Consider the following 23,159-nt stretch of genomic DNA (forward strand, 5'->3'; position numbering starts at 1 on the left):
GGGTGACGTTATGCTGGTGGAAATAAGCAGTTTGTGATGGAACAGATATGTAAATGAAAATCAGTTCTCTGTTAAAATCAGTGCCTAAGTTGTCAGGCTCAACTTTGGACACTAGCAGGATGGGAATGGTAGCTGGGGAACTAAGTTTGTGGCAGGATCAAAGATATATCTTCAATCTTCCACACATTTACTTATGATAATTTATTTCAGTTAAGTAGTATCACAAATCTGTAAGACTGGTCCAATCAGCTGTTTAAGAAAGGCAGAAACTGAGAGCTGAGTGCCATCGATATATATTTGGAATGCTGCTGTTGTGCCTTTCTTTTTGCTGAGGAAAACTACAGAAGTGAAAAATAGAATCATGGAAAATTACAAGGTGGAAGTAGACTATTTAGCTCATTGTGTCACATGTCAAGAGGGATTAAGGTTGATGTCACCTTCCAACTCCTGTTCTGTAGCCATTTACATTACATTACTTCAAGTTCATCCAGAGGCATATTTAAATATAATCTGGGTTTCTGCCTCAACCATCATAGACCCCATCATTCTTTAGATGGAAGATATTACCCTCAACTCTCCTCTAATACTTCCATCACCAAAGCACGTTCTAGCTGTGGCACAATTGGTATTTTGTACATTTGCTGAATAGCAAAGGGACAGAACGCTGGTAATACTTAGCAGATCAAGCAGCATTGGGAGTGGCAAAATGGGGTTATCTTTGCTGCCCAGGATATGTTTTGGGGCAGATCTTCCATGTTCTGAAGTTGGCTGTGAGGTTTATTCCAGCACATACCCTGGCATCATCTTTCACTTGAGACCCTGCTCCCATTCTTGGCTATCTCAGTGCAGATGGCCTATTGTGCTCAGAACAGCTTTGACAATCACCGTTTAGGAACTTTTTAAAAAAAAGTAAAACACTTTTTCTTAGAAACCTTATGTTTGTAAAGCACTGTACAACAGTCACACTAAGTATCCATTAAAAGCATAGAGCCTAAAATACACTTTAAAAAAAATCTCTTCGCAGCAGCCAATTTCTCCTATTCATTGAATCGGGACTGCCGTGTTTATGCCAGGTCCAGAGCATATTTGTCAGGCAGGCTTCCCAGCTCTAGAGCTTGGAAGCCTGCATAAGTTCATGTTGCTGCATAGAACTCCATGAGCAGCATAGCTGATGGCATGGCACAAGATACTGTTACCAACATTGGATACTGGGACTTCCTTGGGGGAAACACAGCTAAGTTCTGGCCCTTGTGCTGGAATCAGGGTGAAAACTGTGCTTCCTTATTTGTAGCACCGTCAAGGGCATTTAGTTCCATTATTTTTGGACAGATCTGGTAATGGATAGCTAAACTACTGTATATCAGATATGCTGAAATTTTACACCTTTCTTGTGGAAGTGAAAATGCAAATCATAATGGGGAAATAATCAGGATGTTATAAAAGTGTAATCATTTAAGTACAGGTTCATGGACTACAAAATAGTTCAAAATTTATCACCAAGTAAAGTAATTAGAAGATCCAAAACTCCTCTGTCTCTATACAATTTATTATTTATTAGTGAAAGTACAGGTAATCCTTTATAGGTCATTATCTAGAGAGAACACTGATCATGTAAAGAAAGTACTGAATTAGGTCACCAAACCAAGTTTGGGAGGATAATTTGTAAATATTATGTAATGTAGATTTTTTGCCTGTGGGGAATGCATTGTCAGTGTGAAATTAGACAATGATATTTCAGAGGCAAGGATCAGACAGGGCTCTAGAAAGTTACAAGTTAGCCAGGAAGGAGCTTAAGAATGGACTTAGGAGAGCCAGAAGGGGACATGAAAAGGCCTTGGCGAGTAGGATTAAGGAAAACTCCAAGGCGTTCTACTTATATGTGAAGAACAGGAGGATGACTAGAGTGAAGGTAAGACTGATTAGGGATAGAGGAGGAAACGTGCCTGGAGTTGGAGGTGGTAGGGAAAGTCCTTAATGAATACTTTGCTTCAGTATTTACCTGTGAGAGACCTTGACATTTGTGAGGACAGTGTAAAACAAGCTGATAAGCTAGAACACGTCAATGTTAAGAAGGAAGACGTGCTGGAATTTTTGGAAAACATTAGGATAGACAAGTCCCTGGGCTGGATGAGATATATCCCAGGATACTATGGGAAGTGAGGGAAGAGATTTCTAAACCCTTGGCGATGATTCTTGTGTCTTCACTGTACCAGATGATTGGAGGGTGACAAATGTTATTGCTTTGTTCAAGAAAGGGAGTAGGGATAACTCTGGGAATTAGGGACCAGTGAGTCTTACTTCAGTGGTGGACAAATTATTGGAAAAGATTCTTAGGGACAGGATTTATGAGCATTTGGAGAAGCATAGACTGATTAGGGATGGTCAGTATGGCTTTGTGAAGGGCAGGTAATGCCTCATGAGCCTGATTTGAATTCTTTGAGGATTTGACAAAACACATTGATGAGGATAGAGCAGTGGATGTGGTGTATATGGACTTCAGTAAGGTGTTTGATAAGGTTCCCCATGATACACTCATTCAGGTCAGGAGGCATGGGATCCAGGGAAACTTGGCTGTGTGGATTCAGAATTGGCTCGCCCATAGAAAGCAGAGGTCAGATGTAGATGGAGCGTATTCTGCCTGGTGGTTGGTGACCAGTGGTGTTCCACGGGGATCTGTTCTGGGACTCCTGCTCTTTGTAATTTTTATAAATGACTTGGATGAGGAAGTGGAAGGGTGGGTTAGTAAGTTTGCAGATGACACAAAGGTTGGTGGTGTGGATGGTGTCGAAGGTTATCGAGGGTTACAATGGGATATTGATAGGACGCAAAGCTAGGCTGAGAAGTGGATGGAGTTCAACCTGGAAAAGTGTGAAGTGATTCACTTTGGAAGGTCAAATTTGAAGGCAGAATACAGGGTTAATGGCAGGATTCTTAGAAGTGTGGAGGAACAGAGGGATCTTGGGGTCCAAGTCCATAGATCTTTCAAAGTTGCACACAAGTTGATAGGGTTGTTTAAAAGGCGTATTGAGTGTTGGTCTTCATTAGTCGGGCGATTGAGTTCAAGAGCCGCAAGGTAATGTTGCAGCTCTAAAACTCTGGTTAGACCCCCACATTTAGAATATTATGTTCAGTTCTGGTCACTTCACTATAGGAAGGATGTGGAAGCTTTAGAAAGGGTACAGAGGAGATTTACCAGGATGCTGCCTGATTGGTTGAGCAAGCTGGGGCTTTTCTCTTTGGAGTGATGGAGGGGTGAGTGGTGACCTGAAAGAGGTGTACAAGATGATAAGAGGCATAAATTTAGTGGACAGCCAGAGACTTCTTAGGGCGGAAACGGCTAACATGGGGGCATAAGGTGATTGGAGGAAAGTGCAGGGGGGATATCAGAGGTAAGTTTTTTTTTTACACAGAGTGGTGGGTGCATGGAATGCACTGCCAGGGGTGCTGGTAGAGGCAGATACATTAGAGACATTTAAGAGACTCGGATAGGCATATGGATGGTAAAAAAATGGATATGTGGGAGGGAATGGTTAGATTGATCTAAGAGTAGGTTAAAAGGTCAGCCCAACATTGTGGGCCGAAGAGCCTGTGCTATAATGTTCTATGTTCTAATTGGTCAAATGATTAAATGTGGTTTTGTCCAGAATATTTTGAACGTGAGGGTTGCAATCCCAGCATTTCTGGATTTCATGGGCAACATTTTTGTTAAATGTATAATAGGTGTTGAGGCTTGTTGCCCGTAGTACCTCAGAAATTACTCATACAGGTATTTTATTAATTGAGATCCCATCTTTTAATTAATTGCAAGTTTCCAAGGTCACATTGGTACATATTGTAATTTAAATGACATGGACCAGAAAAGTTTCTTTCGGAGTAGAATAATCTGATAAGTTAAAAATGGTCTTTTGTAAAGTCATGTGGGCCATGTACCATCGTGGCATTTCCTTGATTCTTGACCAAATGTGAAACTATTTCTTATCTACTTTAGAAGCAAATAAAGTGTTCTTTTTTTTTCCAACAAAAGCATATTTTAATTTTGGTGTCAATAGGTGTTTCACATTCTCTCTTTCCAAATTATAACCCATCATGAACGTGTGCCAGAACCCTCCGATTTTTTTTTGTTAAATTTATCTGCTGAATAAATTTGTTGGTTAATGATTGGGGAAAACTCGGTGCTTAAGTTTATATTGCTTTGTTTGAGGATGATAGTGAATTACAATACGACTTCTATCTCACATGTACAGAAGAACAGATCTAAACTAAAAGGTATGTTTTAAATCCATTGTTTTCAATGTAATTTGTACACTTTTCAATCAATTTACCAATTGTGAAGAAATTTCACGTGCAAGTTGGTTGATTGTACTGGGAAACAATTTTTGAAGGACGTACTGAGTTTGAGTCTTCAATGTTGTATTAGTTACAGAAGATACCAAAAAGTAAAAGCACTTAAATGCTTGGCTTATTTAAAAAATAGTTCTGATAAAACGGATTTTGCCTTTATAGAGTTAAAATGGTGATATGTAGGGAGATTAGTTATTGATGAGCTCCCTTTTGGCACCATCCTGTGCAAGCAACTGCTACCCTTTTACTACCTCCTTTTCCACTGTCACAGTCCTTACAGATTACCAATTAAAATAATAATTTAATGTACTGAACATCTCACAGTAGTCTTCCTTACATTAAGGAGCTCATGCACAGATTGGGTAACCATGTTGGGGAAGACCTTCTTTCAATCCATAAATGTTATCTTGATCTTCTGATCCCCTGTTACTTTATTTCTTGTCCCACTTGCAGTCTGACCTCTGTCCTGTACTTTTTAAGAGTATCTTGACGTAAGCTTGAGGAGCAGCATTTCATCATTCGGTAAACCATATTACAGCCTTCTAAGAAGGACAAGCCAAGGCACTATGGTTCAGATGGTAAATCAAGACACGAGAACTGAGTATAAAGATCACTCAGAAAGAAAAATTAAAGTACAAGAAGAACTATTTATTTAAATTGTCAGTGGACTCTTAGTCAAAGAAGGAAGTATGGGCATAGGAAACCAGGAATTAGTGAGCAAATGAGTAATTTATGTCTTATTTTTTCTTAGGGCCTTCTCTTCCTATGGCTACAGTTGACATTAAGAATCCAGAAATTACCAATGTTCGATATAATGCACAAGTTAACAATTTTGTATATGCCAAAGATAAGAAGAAAGCAAAAGGTAAAAAGAAGAAATTGACTAAGGCGGACATTGGCACACCAAGTAACTTCCAGTAAGCGTTTTTGATGGTTCAGTACAAACAAATGACCTTTTAAAATTCCTTTCTGCATGTTAATCTCAACTTTTTTTTCAATGGTTTTATGTGAACTAATGGTTAATCAGTAAAATCTAATGCTTTTCTGACTGAAAGTCTCAGACTTATGAAACTGCAAGGGGTTTTGTGATTCACACACTGAGCTGTTTGGTTTGTATAGTTCTCCATTCCTACCTCAGTTTTTCTACTTGCAAAATGTTTGCAGCACATTAAATACATGTGAGCATCTTGTTGGTAGTTTAAAAAAAACAGTGAAAGTGCATTTCCGAAGTTTAAATTCTTGGTTTGCATAAACGTGAGGGAATATCTGCAAGTTGTTAACTGCATTGTTGTGGATGGGTTTCCTTTGAATACCATGTCTAAAGTTTAAACTATAATTGCAATTAAATGTACATAAAGCCACCAACTCACTATAAATTGTTTCAAATAAAAATTGATTCTTGTTTTTCTTTACTTTTTACCTTTCAAATTTGGCATTCTCTAACTGTTTCAGCACTCAAAATTAGCTGTGCTGTCTACATGTTAATTGGTTGAAATTCTTTCTATTTATGCCATTTTCATGTACACCAGTTATATCACTAGACATTGGTGCAAAGTATCTCTATCCTGAACGATAAGGTGCCATTTTATATTATCTTTAAAAGAGAGAATTTGAATTTAATAATATAATAAAGTAACAAATGATGTATAGAAATCTCTCTTATGTGGTTTGTAATCGTTCTTTATGTAATTTTGACTACGGTTTCTCTGCTTAATGGTTGAGGACCACAAAATTGTGGCATCTCCGATGTTTTGTTTTTCTGCTTTATACTAAAAGCATTTAGTTGCTAAGGAAATCATAATTCCATGGTTACTTAATCATCTGTGCGGAACTCTCAACAAACCCTTTTTGTAACTTACCTAATTCATTGTGTAAAGAATCATTTCATGGTTTTACTTCCATAATGAAACTTTGGGAAATCTATTAATACTGAATTTGTAACTATTTTCTTTAGCCATTTAAACAAGGTAAATGTAAAATTCTTGATACTCGTGAATCTTCTAAATTTTATAAGAACACAACCATTCTCACCACTTATATTTTAAAATTCATTGCATTGAATTTAAGGAAAAGAAAGTTGTGAATTTATGTTTGGTCTGACTGCTTTGAAACTAAAACAAAATAATCCTGTAATATTTTTAACACATTATTACTGAATCTGAATTGCTCAAACTACCTGTTCTCATAATGGCTTCTATACTAACTTTTATTCCTCAGGGAGGAAAAATATCAGCTGATTTTTCCCTCATGCTTTCCAATCAGTCCGCACTTGAGGCTTGTATATATAAGCATTTCCACAGGAAAGCTGGATTAGATTTTGTGTATTTACCTGCAGTTCATTTGGCTACCAGCAATTGAAGAATAGCCTTCGGAAAATGCACTGGAGCAACACCATTATCTGTTGTACTAGCCTGTCACTAGTTTCAGAGTATTAAAGGGAAAATTATCCTATGCTCTTTTGAATTTAGATTAATAGCCATCTCCTATCCTATATTTCTTTCCATCATACTAGTGCTGCTTTAAAAGGGCCTCTTTTAAAATATAACTTTAATTTTTTTTATTGAAAGTTGAATAAGATCTATATCTTTTACTTATAGGCATATAGGACATGTTGGCTGGGACCCAAACACAGGTTTTGATGTAAGTAATAAAAGTCTATTTTGAGATCAACAGTGGACATATCTGGATAACTAAGGTGTATTACCATACATTCAGATAGAAACAGCTCAGTATTATAAATTTGCTTTGTGCTTCATTGCCAGTATGCACTTAAATATTGCTGCAACTGTGCTTTATCCCTTTCATTCCATGAAATAATACACATGGGGAAAAATGTTTTGGAAAATGAGGTCTGTTGTTACTTGTCTCCTGAAGGAATTGTAGAGTCATCCTTTGGATTTTTTTTTAAATGGCATGTATTTGGCCTTTCTGCTAAGGTTTGATATTAATTACAGTTTCACAATAGAGTTGAAAAGGGTCTTTTTTTGTATATGACCAAGGTTTCGATTTGAATTAAGCAGCTTCAGAGTGATATACAAACATTTCCTCTCAGTTATCTTACAGAAAATGAAGAGTACTTGTGAGATAAAACCATATGTGCTGATAGCTCTTAATTGTAGCTTCAAACAGGATGTTTAAATACATCAGTTGTTCGCATGTAGTCAACATACCTCCAACTGTAAAGTAGATTGGATAAACTATTATATCATAAATCTGCAAACTGGAGCTAGATTGATGTAACTGATGAATACCTATCAAAATAAAAATTGTCAAGAATCAAATGCTCATTAGCCAATTGCTAGATGCAGAGTGACACAGGCCATCCCATGGCTACAAATGGCCTCTGTTTTTATAGATGTCCCTAAGTTGATTTTGTCTGCAAGTCAGAAAATACACAAAAATCACTTGATTTATTGACCATATCTCCACAGCATTGTAATGAATGGCATCAAAAGCACATAAGAGTGATAAGAAAGAACAGTTACTAAAAGTGGAGAGAGAGAGGGGAAACCAATTCTGCCATTCATAGGAAAGAGCATATGTATGCATGTCGGACTTCTGAATTTAAAAATATTATGGGAGCTTGTCCATGTGCATGGATGTCCATAAGTCAGGCATTTGTAACTGGGGACAGCCTGTATTGCTTTGTTTCATCAGTTTTAAATTGCAATTAAGATCAAGCATTAGATTTGTGTAAAACTTCATTTCCTATATATGTTGTTCTGGTCCTATTCCTAGTGCTAATTATAGACAGATCTAGGGTGTGATACTTGGATTGAATGCTAACATTGTTGAGAAATGCAAGCTCAGAAGTGGTAAAGAATGAGATTGGGGGTAAGTGACATTGCTAGATTGGAATACTTTATACGAAAGGAAAAACATTGCAATACCCATTTAAGAATTGGGTGAGGATTCCTAATCCTAACTGAGTGCGATTCTTCTTGATAATTGTGCAGTGTAGTTGACCAGAACTTCCTTTATCTACATAGCAAGTGTTCAGATACAGCCTTCATTGGGACACTTAATGTATTTTACTTTGTGGTTTTTGTTGAATCAACTTTAACTGATGCTTAAATATTTATGTTGGTTTTACTTACAGCTGAATAATCTGGATCCAGAATTAAAACATCTGTTTGACATGTGTGGTATTTCTGAGTCACAGCTGAAGGACAAAGAAACATCAAAAATTATATATGATTTTATTGAGAAAAAGGGAGGAGTTGAAGCTGTGAAAAATGAGCTGCGTCGACAGGGTAAGTTAATTTTCACATTTATCTGTGCTTTTCAGAATTAAAACTTTGCTTGACATTGAAATTAGTCAACAGTGTTGAAACCCAAAACAGTAGTTTATTCTTTGAATTGAAATTTCATTTTTTACAGTATAATCTTTTGATTTCAATAATATTGTGACCCTTGCATTTTTTGGGGGCAAGATGATCAAGTAATTTCTTCCAATTCATCTTCAATTTATAACACCTTGGAAAAAATTATCCCTTCTCTCTTATTAAAGACAGGAAATTGTTTCTTCATCATTTTAAACTATTCATTATAAATATTGACAGCTTTTAATGCTTCAGTGAAAATAATCCTAAAATTTCTATTTGCTCCTAATAACTAGATCTCCATCTTTGGTGAATCCACCCTGTATATTTTAACACTCTAATTCCTTTTTTATAGTGTACTGAAATGAAAATGGTAACGTGTGGCCAAAAAATTGCTGCTTGTAAATTTATTATTATTTCTTTGCATCTGTACACTGTGCTTATTTTTATCATCTTTCTTCATCTGTGTTTAAGTGCCTTTCACTTCGAATTTTAAACTACATTTCCTTCCTTCCCACCCAGAATATATCATCTGATCAGTATTAAATCACCTCTGCTACTTTTTTGTCCAGCCTATTAACCCTTCTACAATTCTTTGTGATATTCTTAGCCATCTTTACAATTTATTAAATGCTATACATAAATTTCTTTAAACACTTTCACCCTGGTAATGATGTCTTTATGTAGCACTCATAATGTAGTGCACCATCCTATTGGAGTTCCTAGAAAGACTAACCTCTGTTTCTGAGCCCCAAGAGGTAATAGGATGGGTGACCAGAAACTTAATTGGAGATTGTTTTTAGTCGGTATGTTAAAAGAGTGACAAACTTGTTAGAACAGTAAAAACAGTTGACAATGGTGGAATGATTAACCTTGGATGCACAAGAGACCAGAATTGGAAGAGCACAGAGTTACGCGGCTGGAGGAGTTGCAGCAAAAGGCAAGGGCAAGCCCATGAAAGGATTTGAAGACCAATTTCTAGAAATAAGATGTTGCCTTGCTGTGAATCAAACCTGATGAGTTAGTGCACGGACCTTAGTTGAAGGGAACTGGCACAAATTGAGTTTTGAAGTTCAAAGTAACAAGCTGTCCTCAGGTGTTGGAGGTCCAGATAGTTGGACGCCTAACTGGAGCCATTGTTGATTAATGAGGTACATAACCTCTGATCCTACAATCTATCCTACAAGCCTCTGGTATGTTTTCCATATCTAAGGAGGGTTGAACTATTCATGCATTCCACTCTCATTGAGCTTTCAATTATGGAAGCAATTGCTTTTCTGCACCAACTTTAATCTATCTGTATCATTTTTCTCACATCTCTCCTTGAAATGCAAAATATTTAATTTATCTTGCCATGTTTTTATTCTCAGCAAATAGATTTTCACTGTCTGCAAGTAATCCTTAATTATTTATGCTTACAAAAGCTACCCTATTTCTTTTGATATTTGCTAATTACGTTTTTAATCTTTTATCCATTGCACTTTATATTATTTATCTTTCGTGATAGTTTGTTGCCCATGACACTGCACTCAGGACCAAGTATAGTGTGAGAATAATTGAACAGGTAAATGTAAGTAATTCCCATTAGAAGTAGAAAGTTGCCATAGGGAAAAAAAAATGATTGAACATATGCTGACATAACATTTTTAATATAGATTATTAATCATACTTTCATCACATAATTTGTGTTTCTGCTTAGTTTTAACCTTCACTAATCTTGCAATCTATTCATTTTGCACCTTTTTGCCTTGTCATTTATACTCTAGTTCAGCTCAGATTTCCAAGTTTTCCCTGGTTCTGTTCACTAACTTTACCACCCAGTTAGTTTGAGCCAAATTCCTAATTGCCTTAGTGGATTATGCCTTTTTCCACTCTAGCACCTTGCCTTTATTCTTAAGCTTTTATACCGCATGAGTTTAATTATGCTGTGATTTGTATTTCTCAATTGTTTTCCAATGTCAACATTAGTTATTTGCCTCCTTCATTTTCTCTTTGTCAGTGTACAACCATACCAATGTAGGAAACTGTATTGAATGCATTCTAAAATACACTCCTGAACATGCTACTTCTAATCCCAATCAATACTAACCCCATTGCAAATTCAAAATGTTACATTAAAAACAGAACAATTGTCCCTTTATCTGTATCATTGTTTTTCTCCAAATGCAAAGCGTAATTTAATCTGCTTTCCTGTTTATTCATTGCTTTTTTTAATGTACCTTCCTTTAAGCTGCTATCTGAATCAATGGTGGTTTATGACAAAATATTCCACTCTTTTTTTTCTCCATGGGATATTTTTAATCTTCTCTCTAAATAAGGAAATGAATTGCTGTAACATCTACCTTTGCTCTTTAGAACCAAGTTTATACATCTGATTACTGGTTACTGATTAGCCATCCAGTAGAAGTATACTTTTAACAATTCTGAATGACACCTCATCTGTTCTAATGAAAAGGCTAGCTCTTCTCAAATCTTTCTTCACATTAATGAATATTTGTTGAAACATGCACGAAATGCTGGAAGAATGCAGCAGGTCAGGCAGCATCTATGGAGGAAAATGAACATTTGTTGTAGCTTTACTATAGCTGTAATATTCTCCTTTTAACAGAGTGTCCAAATTGTGTGCAGGTGTTTTATATCCTCCAAGTGATGAGCATCCTGCATAGGTTAGAGAATTGAAGTTATAATGTTCTGTCTTTGACCCACAGTCTCTTCAAGGGTTTTTCTATTTGGAACAATGTGCTATGTATAAATGCAATAACCTTTAAAGTTAGAGCACTTTTATAAATCTCAATATTTTAGTATTTGTCTTCATGTACACCTTCCATGTTAAGGATCAGTGTATGTGCAGGCCTGGAGTTTTTACCACACCCTTTGTTGAAATGTGCTTCATTTCATTTTGCAAGGGTGTCTCATGCCACTCTCTAGTCTATAATTCTAGTTTCAGAAAAATGTAATGAAGAATGATGCTATAATTTCCTTCTCTGTTCTGGATACCAGCTCTTTGACATTCCCTTGAATACCTGCTTCTAGTTACTCTTAGCACAACATAAGTTGTATCTTTTCCCTTTAATTTTATAGGTTCACCACAGTGGTATGGTAGGTAATTGACCGAAGTATGTACTTGCATGCAGTTTCCATTCAGAAACATTGCATAGATCAAAGCATAATACCGTGTGAAAGGAATGCCCTAACAATTAAAGTTGATTTTGAAGATTCCTGCTTTCCATACTTATTACACTTAAATGCTAAATCTTGTGATTTTGCCAGAAGTCCACATTCTTCCTCCTCCCCCCACCCCTCCCATAATGTAGTAATTATCTTGAACTCGTGACTTATCAATGCCCTGTTTATTGAGAGTTAGCCTTTTGTGTGCACCTTTTAGAAATTGTTTTCTTGTTGTTTATATATGTTCTCGATATACTGATTAAAAATATAGGAAAACAGCTTTGGCTATCAGCCTCAAAATAATAGCCTGTGATTTATACACCAGTTCAAAATTCATGTGGATTTTGCAATTTTCATAATTTTCTGTGGAATTCTTGTTTGGTTTTTATTCTTCCCATTCCCAGGAATTTCGAGTACTACCTGCTTACCTAATTTAAATAGGTATTGGACCACCATTCAAGAAACCAAATCTTCTTTGCAGCGATCCTTTTGGGAATTCTGTATTAAAATGCATTAGGCACATGTACACAACTGAAACTGAGTGAATTCTGCCCTTTAGTTAATTTTGCTGATGTAGCTGAATTTATTGCAACTACATCTCTATAGGAACAACTTGCTCCAATGCAAAGATAAAGATTACAGAAATAGTCCTGGGTGTAGAATGACTTCTGGTTGGTCGTGGATTGGGTACATTTCCTTCTGGAGTAAAGTCTTGTTTCAAAATACTGCAGTAGGCAGAATGTGATGATACTGCACAACTCGGGATTAAGCCCTTCAGTTGTCCTTCTATCCTGTCAACTTCAGGTTGAAGTAAAGCATAATTTGTAAATGAAACAAGATTTATTTGATTGCATTCCCTTGTTTCCTTTCCTCCATTGTCTCATAAGTACTAGTTCACATTGATCCTGTCAAGGAGCAAAGACAATATTTGGTACTATGTATAGGATCCACAGGGATCACATTCTGAACTAAGACTTACAATTTGTTAGTTTCTAGATTTTCTTTTGGTTGGTTGAGACTCTATTTAAGAAAAACTTCCATTGTGCAGATTATTATCTTTGATATTGGTTTTCAAATTGTTACCTGACTAGGCCTGTTCTTTGTGCAAAGTTCATTATATTTTGAGTTTTGTTGAATGCTTAGTTTCGTTCTAGTGCATGTAATCAGCAGTTTGGCCAATATCTTTGGTTTAGGAGGCTTGTGCATCTTTTTCATTTATTTTCCACGACTTGCATGGATGTTATATCCAAATTGCCATACCCCTTTGGACGTCTAATTTGTTGGTTCCTACTTGGAACGTGGCCTTATTAATACCTTCTAATTTCAACCTGCATGGCCACAAGATCACTGACTTTAATTGTGAGAACAGAATAATAAGTGGACTCCTAGGATTTCTCTCTGAAGCGGATTACTTTATTTGAGTCAGGAGATATAGCACCCTCTGCTACAACTTACTTACTTTGTTGTTGTACATTTCACTCTGTAAATATGTACAGTGTTTTTATTAGTTTGACAATCTTGGTAATATGGAACATAGCAAGGCAAATCAAATATTTTCTCAATTGTATCATTTAATAAATAAACAAGGTCCAGTTAAAGGTAGTATTTTCATGTTTCACTGCTTTTCCTGTGCTCCTTTTGTCAGGTTTCCTCCATTAAAAATGTCTGTTCTGGAGTGTTTATTGCTAATAGTCAACAGTGTCTACATTCTATCAACACTTAAAACTGTATACAGATTTGTTTTAACAGTAGGAATGGAATATCCCAGGTAGGATTTCTTTCCCACCCAGAGGATATTGTTGGCAATGATTCGCATAAATTTAATAGATTATTTTTAAAAAAGCGATCCAATTGCAATTGGATTAAATCCATTATTTACACTCGCATTCCTTAATAAGTTTCTTTGAAAAAAAATACATGCGATAAAGAGAACTAGGCTGTTGTGCAGATCCTGAGCCCTTGCACAGCAGAAACTGAAGGACGACAAGAAACGTTTTTGTCATCAGAAAACAAGATTAAATTCTTTTGATGCATAAGATTTGCCAAACTTTCAAATCCTATCACATTGGATCTGATAAGTATGTTATTTAATGCAAATTGCCTGGGAGTTTGATTTGCGTAATGGATGGCACAGAGGCACTTTGTATTTTAATCGATCAATAAGCTTGTTGTTAGGCATCGTCACATTTTAAATGATTTTAATGCATTTCAATTTAAAAAAAAGTTACTCATGTGCCAAGTGTGTGCATTCTCTCTCTCTCTGATCCTTATCCACTAGCAGATTTCTAACAGGGTGCTGATGTAGTCTGCCACGCCCTTAACATTGTTTTGTGCTATAACTTAAAGTTAAGCATCCTATAACTAAACAATATGAATGTTAATTTTTCAATATGGTTTAGTAGAAATATCTCAAATTAGGGTTTTATGCTTTGTGGCGTTAACAAGCAGGGCTGTGAATTGACTTTGTGCTTGTTACCACTATTTGCTAGAATTCTAAATAGAGCTGCATGGTGTGCTGTATGCTCACTAAATCTCATTTTGCTGTGAAGTTGGTAGTAACTTCAGGAAATCCCAAAGCATGTTGTCCTTTGCAAATGGTGGTTTCTGGGGACAAGAGCTCCTTTATTACTTCAGTAGGTACACATTGATTTTAATTTTAAAAATAATCCTGGTATCCAAGCAAAATGCTGCAAATAAAAACAGTGCTGGGAAATCTCAACGGATCAGGCACCAAAATATTAACCATGTTTCAATTCAGTGACCTCATTGGAATTTGAAAAGCTATGGTAAATCAAGTTTTAAGATGCGGAGAAAGAAGGAAGGCCTGTGACAGGGTGAAAGGCTGGAGAAATTGGTACCAGGTGTTTACAAATGTGAAAGCCCATCAGATTCAAGGGAGAGCAGCAAGTTTTATGCAGAACCAGCACAGTGGCAGGAAGCAGAAGTTAATGAGCAGTGGGTGCTTGTAAGGCCTTCTGCAGTGCTTAGTGGTGGTTTCTTTTTGGAGGTTAATGTCAGTGACTAAAGTTTACAGATGATACAGAAGGAAAATCTTGTTGCTTGGGGGAGACATCAAAGTAATTGGTAAATAGCAAATGTAATGTGGAATAGCAAACAAGGCAAGAGAAAACGTGGTAGAACACAGATGTTTAAAGAAACGGAGAGACTGGAAGATAAATGTCTGGAGCTGCCTGAAGGTAGCAAAATAGTTATGATAAGGTGGTTAAGGCTACCTTGGCTAAAGCATTAAAGAATAGGCATGCGAAGGTTGGATGAAACATCAGTTACACCAAGCCTAGAATGCAGCTGTGCTCACTATTGTACAAGAAGGATGTTATAGTACTAGTGTGCCTGGAGGGTATTTACAAGAATGTTGTCAGGGCTGGAGAAGTTTAGTTAGGAGGCTCGATTAGCTAGGCTGTCTTTAGAACAAAGGAGGCTGAGGGTAGATTGCATGGACTTGCATAAAAATATCATAAGCCTTGATAATGAATAAGAGCAACTTATTTGCATTAGTACTCATGAATTAAGATGCATAGATTTCAGGTTGTGAAGAGGATTGGAGGAGTTGTGGAGAAACTTTCACATGACATCCTGAAAGAGAAGTGAAAGCAGAAACCCTCAGTATATTTGAAGTATCTGGAGAGTACTTGATGTATATTAACCCAGGATATGGGCTGAGAGCAGAGAAGTGGTACCAGTCTGACAGGTTCCTGCTCTTAGCCAGCATGAACCTGTTGGGATGTGCAGCCTTTTTGTACTCTTAAGTTTCTATAAGGAGTGTTAGTGGTTGATTGAGAGTAAACCGGGGTACCACAAGTGCTTCCTACACTCCCTGAGAGGACAAGTGGGAAGATGTTTCTGGTAGAGGTGTTGGGAACTATAGGGAATAGTCTATTGACTTTGAAGCATAGAGTGGAAGATGAGGATACTTTTTCACTCAAAATGTATATTTTTTAAAAATTCAAGACATAATTAAATTAGTTTTAAGTATTGTTAACAATGAGGTGTCCACAGTGTTCTTCGTTTCCTTGCTGGTAACTGTGCTCCAGTGTGATTCAATGAATACTTACAATTTTCTTGGTTTGTTTCAGCCCCACCACCGCCGCCTCCTTCCAGAGGGGGGCCACCACCACCCCCTCCTCCACATAGTTCAGGACCCCCTCCACCACCACCAGTTCGTGGCAGAGGTGCACCACCTCCTCCACCCCCTTCAAGAGCCCCATCGGTTGCTCCATCTGCAGCTCCCCCACCTCCTCCACCTTCGAGGCCAGGGGTAGGAGCACCACCACCACCACCACCACCTCCCAGTAGATTATATCCACCACCTCCACCAGTACCATCAGGTCCCCCACCACCACCACCTCCACCGCATCCTGCACCTGGAGGTCCAGGAGCTTCTGGTCCACCACCACCACCTCCACCGCCGCCTCCACCACCTGGCCCCCCTCCACTCCCTGCAATGCTCGAGAGTGATGTTGGTCCTTCATCTACTGGAAGCAAGTCTGCTCTTCTGGATCAAATCAGAGAAGGCACTCAGTTAAAGAAAGTTGAGCAGAGCAATCGACCAGTGTCTTGCTCGGGCAGAGATGCACTGTTAGACCAAATACGACAGGGTATACAACTCAAGACTGTAAGTAAATATTCTGTGTGATCAATCAAAATTGTGACTGCATTATTATTTGAAAAGTACATGTATAAAACAAATCTTTATAAGGCATTGTTAATAGAACTTAAAAACAACTGAAATGTTTTGCAGCAGTGTTTATTTTAAATGGCTGAATCGGGCTTGAGGGGATGTTTCATAAAACCTGCATTTTTGACAGGCCCTCATGTTCATTTGAATCTTAAAACCTAACGTTTTTCTGTTTCAAGGTAACTTTGGGTGTGGTTTGATAATGCTGTAAAAAATTAATGATGGTGAGCTTGCTCAATTGAGACTGATGAAAATTGGAACTTGTAAAAATGTGTTTATTTTTGCTACTAATTGCGAACATAATATTTAGGTCAAAGATTCGCACAATTCACAAAAAGTGCTGTTGGGACTTCAATTGCAGGTCATCCCAGTTTGCAAGTAACTGTTTAAACAGAAGTGCAAAGTATTTCATATTTTAGACTTCAGCAAATGTTGCATCCTTTCCTTTTGTAGGTAAATGACCAGGATTCTTCTTCTCCTTCAACGCCTACAGCAGGGATTGTAGGAGCGTTGATGGAGGTGATGCAGAAAAGGAGTAAAGCCATTCACTCTTCAGGTAGGATTTTTAAATAGTCAGGATTATCATCTCCAATGAAGACTGACTTTTAAACACTAATTTTAAAACTAAACATCCATTGTACAATAGCTAAGGTAGTGATCGCTGTTACTATGAAAAGTAATGCTTTATTAATGCAGTCTAATAACAAAAAAGTCTTTTAGATTAACAAAGTTTCACAAATGTCTGGTTAATATTTCATTAATCATCTAGCAATATTTTACAGCAGCAGTCTGAGGTGCAAAGCCCAACCTGTAAACTAGCAAAGAATACTGTTACTGCAGAGTTGCAGAGAGGTGGAGGGATGAATATGCCAATGCTTACACAGCCATCTGGTTAATAGATTGAGCAATGGAGTTCAATGGGTGACCTGGCTTTGCCTGAAACTTGATTCTTAGGTGGTGATACCTTGTTCTTTATTGAAGTCTTTCTGGCTAAGTGTGTCACCAAGTACTGCAGCCAAAATACTCAAATGCAGTATGGCATTAATCACTAAATCATGCCTTTTACTTTGCCTTGCTCTGGTCCTTTCTCTTTTAAACAATGAACACTGTTTACTGTTAACTTCCATTTAAAATCACGTTGTCCACAGCCCCATCCTAACATGTTCTTCCTTAGGACCTGTGGGCTCTGCCCAAAGACATTCCATTGTCCATCCAAGTTGTCAATCTCAATCTGAATTCTTCTTGCCCTCACCATTGAATTAATTCAGTGTCCCAAAACAAAAATTGGTCAGGACAATTTGTATGATCATTCTGTCCACTATGCAATTCCTCGTGCTCTACCTCAATGGTGTCAAATATTGACCATTTTTATGCTCTTCTTTTGGGTCTATCAACTCTATCTTTGGCAATCAACCGGAGGAGAACAAAAAAATTCTTTCTATTTTTCATAAACTTTTCCAGAAATCACCTAATCCTACCTTAGAGTTCAGCCAGGGCATTAGTCTTGCTCAAACTTGTAGTGTCAGTCTTTTTCTGATCCCATATTCTCTGCAGCAGAAATTACTTCAACTGAAGTAATGTTGTCCTCCTCAACCCTTCTGCCAATTCGCATCTTGTCAACTCTAATCCCAGTTACATGATCAATTCTTTTCTATCTCTACCCTTCATGGACTTATGATCATCTTAACTTTTGTCATATACCATCATTCCTGTTTTTACAGAATCATTCTGGGAGACTGGAAACCAATATTTCACATTTTAATTTTTATCCCATTACTGAACCCTTTCATGGTTGCACCACACCCTTTCTTAAACTCCACCACCCTATCACTTTCTGGAGTCTCCATCTTTTTTACTCCTCCCCTCTTGCCATTGGCACACATGCTTCCAGCTTTCTGGGTCCATATTTTGGAAGGATAAAGCCTTCCCTGCCTCAAATATCCTCCTCTTAAATCATCTTTGACCAGGCTTTTGGTCACAGCCCAATTACTCCACCTGTCTCAATAATTGTTCTTTCTTATTATGGATAGAAAGCACGCTGAGTTTTGCCTCTGTTCAAGATGCTGCATAAATGAAAAAGTAAAATGAAATATCTTGAAATATGTCATGTTATTCACTGTCTAAACTAATTGCAATAATATATTTTCAGATGAAGATGAGGATGAAGATGAAGAGGAAGATTTTGATGATGATGATGAATGGGAAGATTAGTTTTTCCTAGCAAGACTATAATCCTTCCTGTCTTTCTGATTTCCTGTAAAATTGTCCTGTAAATGTTTTGCAGATTTTGCTGTATATTTTTGTTGCCTTTTGCTCTTTTTCATAATCTGTGCAATACCTCATTTAATAATTCATTTGATAAAGTATTGTGGTAAAGCTACACCCTATGCAAGATGGTGTTGGGACATGTAAGGAACTACATATATATGTGTTCATTCCAGCAACAAAAGAAATTGGGTGATGGAATACAGTTGAATTGAACTTTAATTATGCTTGTTAAAAGCCAGAATAGTAACACTATTTTTTCAAACCCTGCATTTTCTGTACCTAAGAAGAAGCAACACTTATTAAAACCACATAGCACTATCAACTTCTTAAATATGGCTATTCTGTTTGGATCCTTCAATGCTTTGTTGTTGCTGAAGCTAGCAGAACTTTGCATCCTCCTGAAGTAACTCACTGCAAGAATGCACAGCTTACGGGCAACTCATTTGTGTTTTACTATTCAGTAATACATTATCTTGAAGGATTCAATACAAAGATGTAACCAACGTATCTGTGATGAATGTCTTATACTATTTTCAGCAATACAGTTCTGCCAACTATTTTTTCAGTTGAAATCCCCTTTTATCTCTATTACATTGGGTAAATGTTTATATTCCTGGCTGCTTCCATGTTTGGAAATTAGGTTATGTTTCAAATAGGAATCTGAGCTCTCTTATGAAAACACTAAACACATTTGTGGGAAGAAAGTTTATCCCTTAAAATGCTAAGTAAAAGCATTTCTTCTAATCATACACAGTGCATATATAGCAGCATATGGGTGAGTGGAAAATAGTCTAAGGATCAGTTTTCTGAGGATGAAGGCTGTGATTAGGAATTTGTTTAATATTCATAAAGGGCTGTGCTTAATGCTTGTTAAACTGCAATTTTGGGACTATTTGGAAGTGGACTCTTGTAATAATGAATGTCGACATCAATATCTTTACGTTATAGACCTTTTTGATGACCTTGCATCAAAATCAAAGAGTAAACTCAATACAAATTACAATTATGGAATGAAACTTTTAACTGAAAAGTATACCTAAAATAAATATTTTAAATTACCAAAATCTACATACGTCTTTTCAGATTTATTATGACGGTGAGGGTATATTGATCACTGATACTGTGTTATTGCTGTCTTTTATCTAGCTGTTGACTTTGAGCTCATTATTTTCACCACCAATGGCTTTTCTCTTGCGATGCCTGCTGTGTTTCCTCCATTTGTTCTTGGATAGTGCATGCAGTCGATTTATTTGCTGTCTTAATTTCTGGAACTGCTGGCAAGCATTCATTTATGATTCTCTTCAGTTCTGGAAACCAAAACAATTTCCATTGAAATGCCTCTTCATTCTGTCAACTATGTTTTACTTCTCCGTGAGCAGAACATTCAGAAACTAGAATCTTTGTTATTTTCCTTTATTTTGTCTCACTTTCTTAAAAGTTAACTGTGATTGAAACATTCATAAAGCCTTAAATAACATCCAGGTTTCTTAACTGTTACAACATAATTAAAAATTTTCTGTATTAAAAATACACATCAAATCATTCTACCAGAGAGAGAGAGAACTTATTACTTGATGATTGCTCCTTTCTTTCCATGGTGCAGAGCATAGTACATCTTCTTGTGACTGACTAAACTCAGCCACACGGAAGCTGTAACTGGGAGATATAGAAGTCTTTCTTTACACAGCAGATCTTCTGGAGAGTCTCACTCTCCTGACACAATGTTTTATACTGTTTGAACACAAAGTTAACAATAAACGATTAACTACAGTTTCAGTGGTTATAATCAGGTACTTTAACATTTTGAATATAGTCAGGTAAATTTACAGAATACACATTTTATAATGGTAGCACATCCTGAGTAGCAGAATCCCTTTGAATATTCAGTACTTGTGTCTATTCCAAAAGCTACTGAGCACAAACTCCATACTCCCAAAATATACCTCCTTTGTTACAGTGTTGAGGGATGGCTTCCTGAATATACAACTGGCCAGAATATTAAGTGACAAAACAGACCTGTCCTCAACTGTGCATTAAGAGCCAGGGATATGCCTTCAACAATATGTTAATACAGGAGATGGCCAGTTAATGACTTCCCTGATCTCATTCTGAGGTTTTCAATGACTATCAATTAACATGAACATTCATCTATTGTTTTCCTCTGCGTAGTTTCAATGGGACAGAATCAGAATGTCCCATTCTGGTTTCATTAGCCTTAAAGTATCAGTTGAAGTTAAATTGTGAACAGGTTTCATTTCCTGAAGACTGGTTCTCATTTTAATTAATCCATAATTATGCTATCCATAATTTCGTAACTCCAGAATAATCCCTAACACATCTGCCTAAACTATTGACAACTGCAACGATTACTTGTAGGCTAACATTATTGTGGCCAGTACTCAATCATATACTATTGTGGCCAGTACTCAATCATATACTAGAGCCACATAATGAAGATGGGATTTTTTTTCATATTTATATGTGCATTTTAATTGGGTGCTTCTGTCACTAATATCCCATTTATAAGCTTAAAATTCTTTGCTGCCTAAAAACCAGCAAATATTTCATTTTCAAAAGACATCATTGTCATCTATGAGGTTGGGTTTAATGTATTGATGTAGCAGATTGGTAGTAGAGAGTAAATAAGAATAAATAGGTCATTTTCAGGTTGGAAAACTAACCAAAAGTGGGGATGTAAGTAAGAGGAGGAAGCAAAGGGACGCAGTCAGGTTGTGAGTGGGTCAGAAGGTGAAAGATGTATTTGGTAGGAAGCAAAAAAGTTTTTGAGAGATTTGAGCATTCTCCTTGAATCTCTATGTTAACTGGACTTAACAAGCATTGGAAAGTAAACACCATGTTGTCCTTTAATGCAAGGAGGGGCAAATAGAGCCACAGAGTGATTGAGTTATACAGCATGCAAACAGGCCCTTTGGCCCAACTTGTCCATGCTGACCAAGTCTACCTGAGCTAATCCCATTTGCCTGCATTTAGCCCATATCCTTCCAAACCCTTCCTATCCATGTACTTTCCTAAATGTCTTTCATATACTGTAATTGTACCTGCCTCTACAGCTTCCTCTGACAGCTTGTTCCATATACCCACCACCCTCTGCAGAAAAAGTTACACCCCCTCCCCCGCAGGTCCCTTTTAAATCTTTCCCCTCTCACCTTAAACCTCTGCCCACCAGTTTTAGACTCCCTTGCCCTGGGAAAAGGATTGTGACCATTCACCTTATCCATGCCCCTTGTGATTTTATAAACCTCTCTGAGGTCACCCCTCAGCCTCCTACACTGGGGGGAAATAAGCCCCAGTCTATCCAGCTTCTCTTTATAACTCGAGCCCTCCAGTCCGGGTAACATCCTCGTGAATCTTTCCTGCACCCTTTCCATCTCAATATAGCTGGGCGACCAGAACTGTACACAAGAGAGATGAATGAACTCTTGCTACCATTGGACTGTGCTGCAAAACTGCATATAGTTTCGTCTCCTTGCCCTGGTAACGCAACAAGCCACGTGTATACGGCATTTAAATGCTGGATGGTGATCCCACTCGGGCGACTCACAATGAGAAAACAGAGTTCGGATGACTTGTAAAAGAAACCCCCAAACAGAAATAACTTGTGAAGTTTTATAAAATTCAGTACGATTAAAGCTTCAGCGGCCCAATGATTCTGCAAAACAAAAGAATGGACACTGAAATCGCGCTGAACAGGCGTCATTCATCAAATTCTTTGAAGCGGGTTTCCTGGACGAAGTTGAACCGTCTCCAGTTTTGCAGTTGCTACGTGCCTCAGCACTTCGCTCATTGTTTTAAATTCCAGCATGTGAGGCAGTGTTTTATTTCTGGTGCCTCTTCAAGCCATTGTACCAGTTGGGAAGAATAATAACACACAACACAGACCCAGACACCTAAACCAGCTTCAAATGCAGCAAATGGGATCCATTGCAACGGTCGATGTATCTTATTTAAAGCACGCGAAACATTAACCGCTTCCCCCAATGTTTCAGTTGCAGCCTGACTCAAAAACTTTCGGTTTTTGTTTGCTATTTTGTCTTTACCCCGTTTCACAACTGCCCATATGCCGGAGTCAGTAAGGAGGATGAGCGTAACTATAAATCTCCGCTATTAATGAGGAGACGTACCCGGTCTCCACCCCCAGAGCCCGTGGACATTCATCGCTGAGTTTTCGAGAGAGCGGCAGATTTCTGGGCAATAAGAGCCAAGCTTAAGGAAACCCAACGAGAAAGCGGGGAGGTGGAGGGTCTGCCGTGATCTATTGAACGGCGGAGCACATTTGTTAGGGTGAATGGTCTACCTCTCCTATTGTTACTTGAATATTGTGGCATTTCATTATATTAGATCCG

At 37.4% G+C, this 23,159-nt stretch overlaps 1 protein-coding gene across 1 annotated transcript in view; it reads left to right on the top strand.

Annotated features, from left to right (window-relative positions):
* The window catches only part of wasla (WASP like actin nucleation promoting factor a), a 47,886-nt gene extending 28,023 nt beyond the window's left edge, over positions 1–19,863 (top strand). The window contains exons 6-11 of the mRNA XM_052030336.1: positions 5,093–5,258; positions 6,939–6,981; positions 8,441–8,594; positions 15,926–16,464; positions 16,981–17,083; positions 18,677–19,863. Coding sequence (XP_051886296.1) covers positions 5,093–5,258; positions 6,939–6,981; positions 8,441–8,594; positions 15,926–16,464; positions 16,981–17,083; positions 18,677–18,738 — 1,067 coding nt within the window. The 3' untranslated portion in view covers positions 18,739–19,863. The remainder of the gene's footprint in view (positions 1–5,092; positions 5,259–6,938; positions 6,982–8,440; positions 8,595–15,925; positions 16,465–16,980; positions 17,084–18,676) is intronic.
* The last annotated feature ends 3,296 nt before the right edge of the window (positions 19,864–23,159 follow it).

This window comes from Pristis pectinata, chromosome 15 (genome assembly GCF_009764475.1).
Source record: "Pristis pectinata isolate sPriPec2 chromosome 15, sPriPec2.1.pri, whole genome shotgun sequence".
NCBI lineage: Eukaryota > Metazoa > Chordata > Chondrichthyes > Rhinopristiformes > Pristidae > Pristis > Pristis pectinata.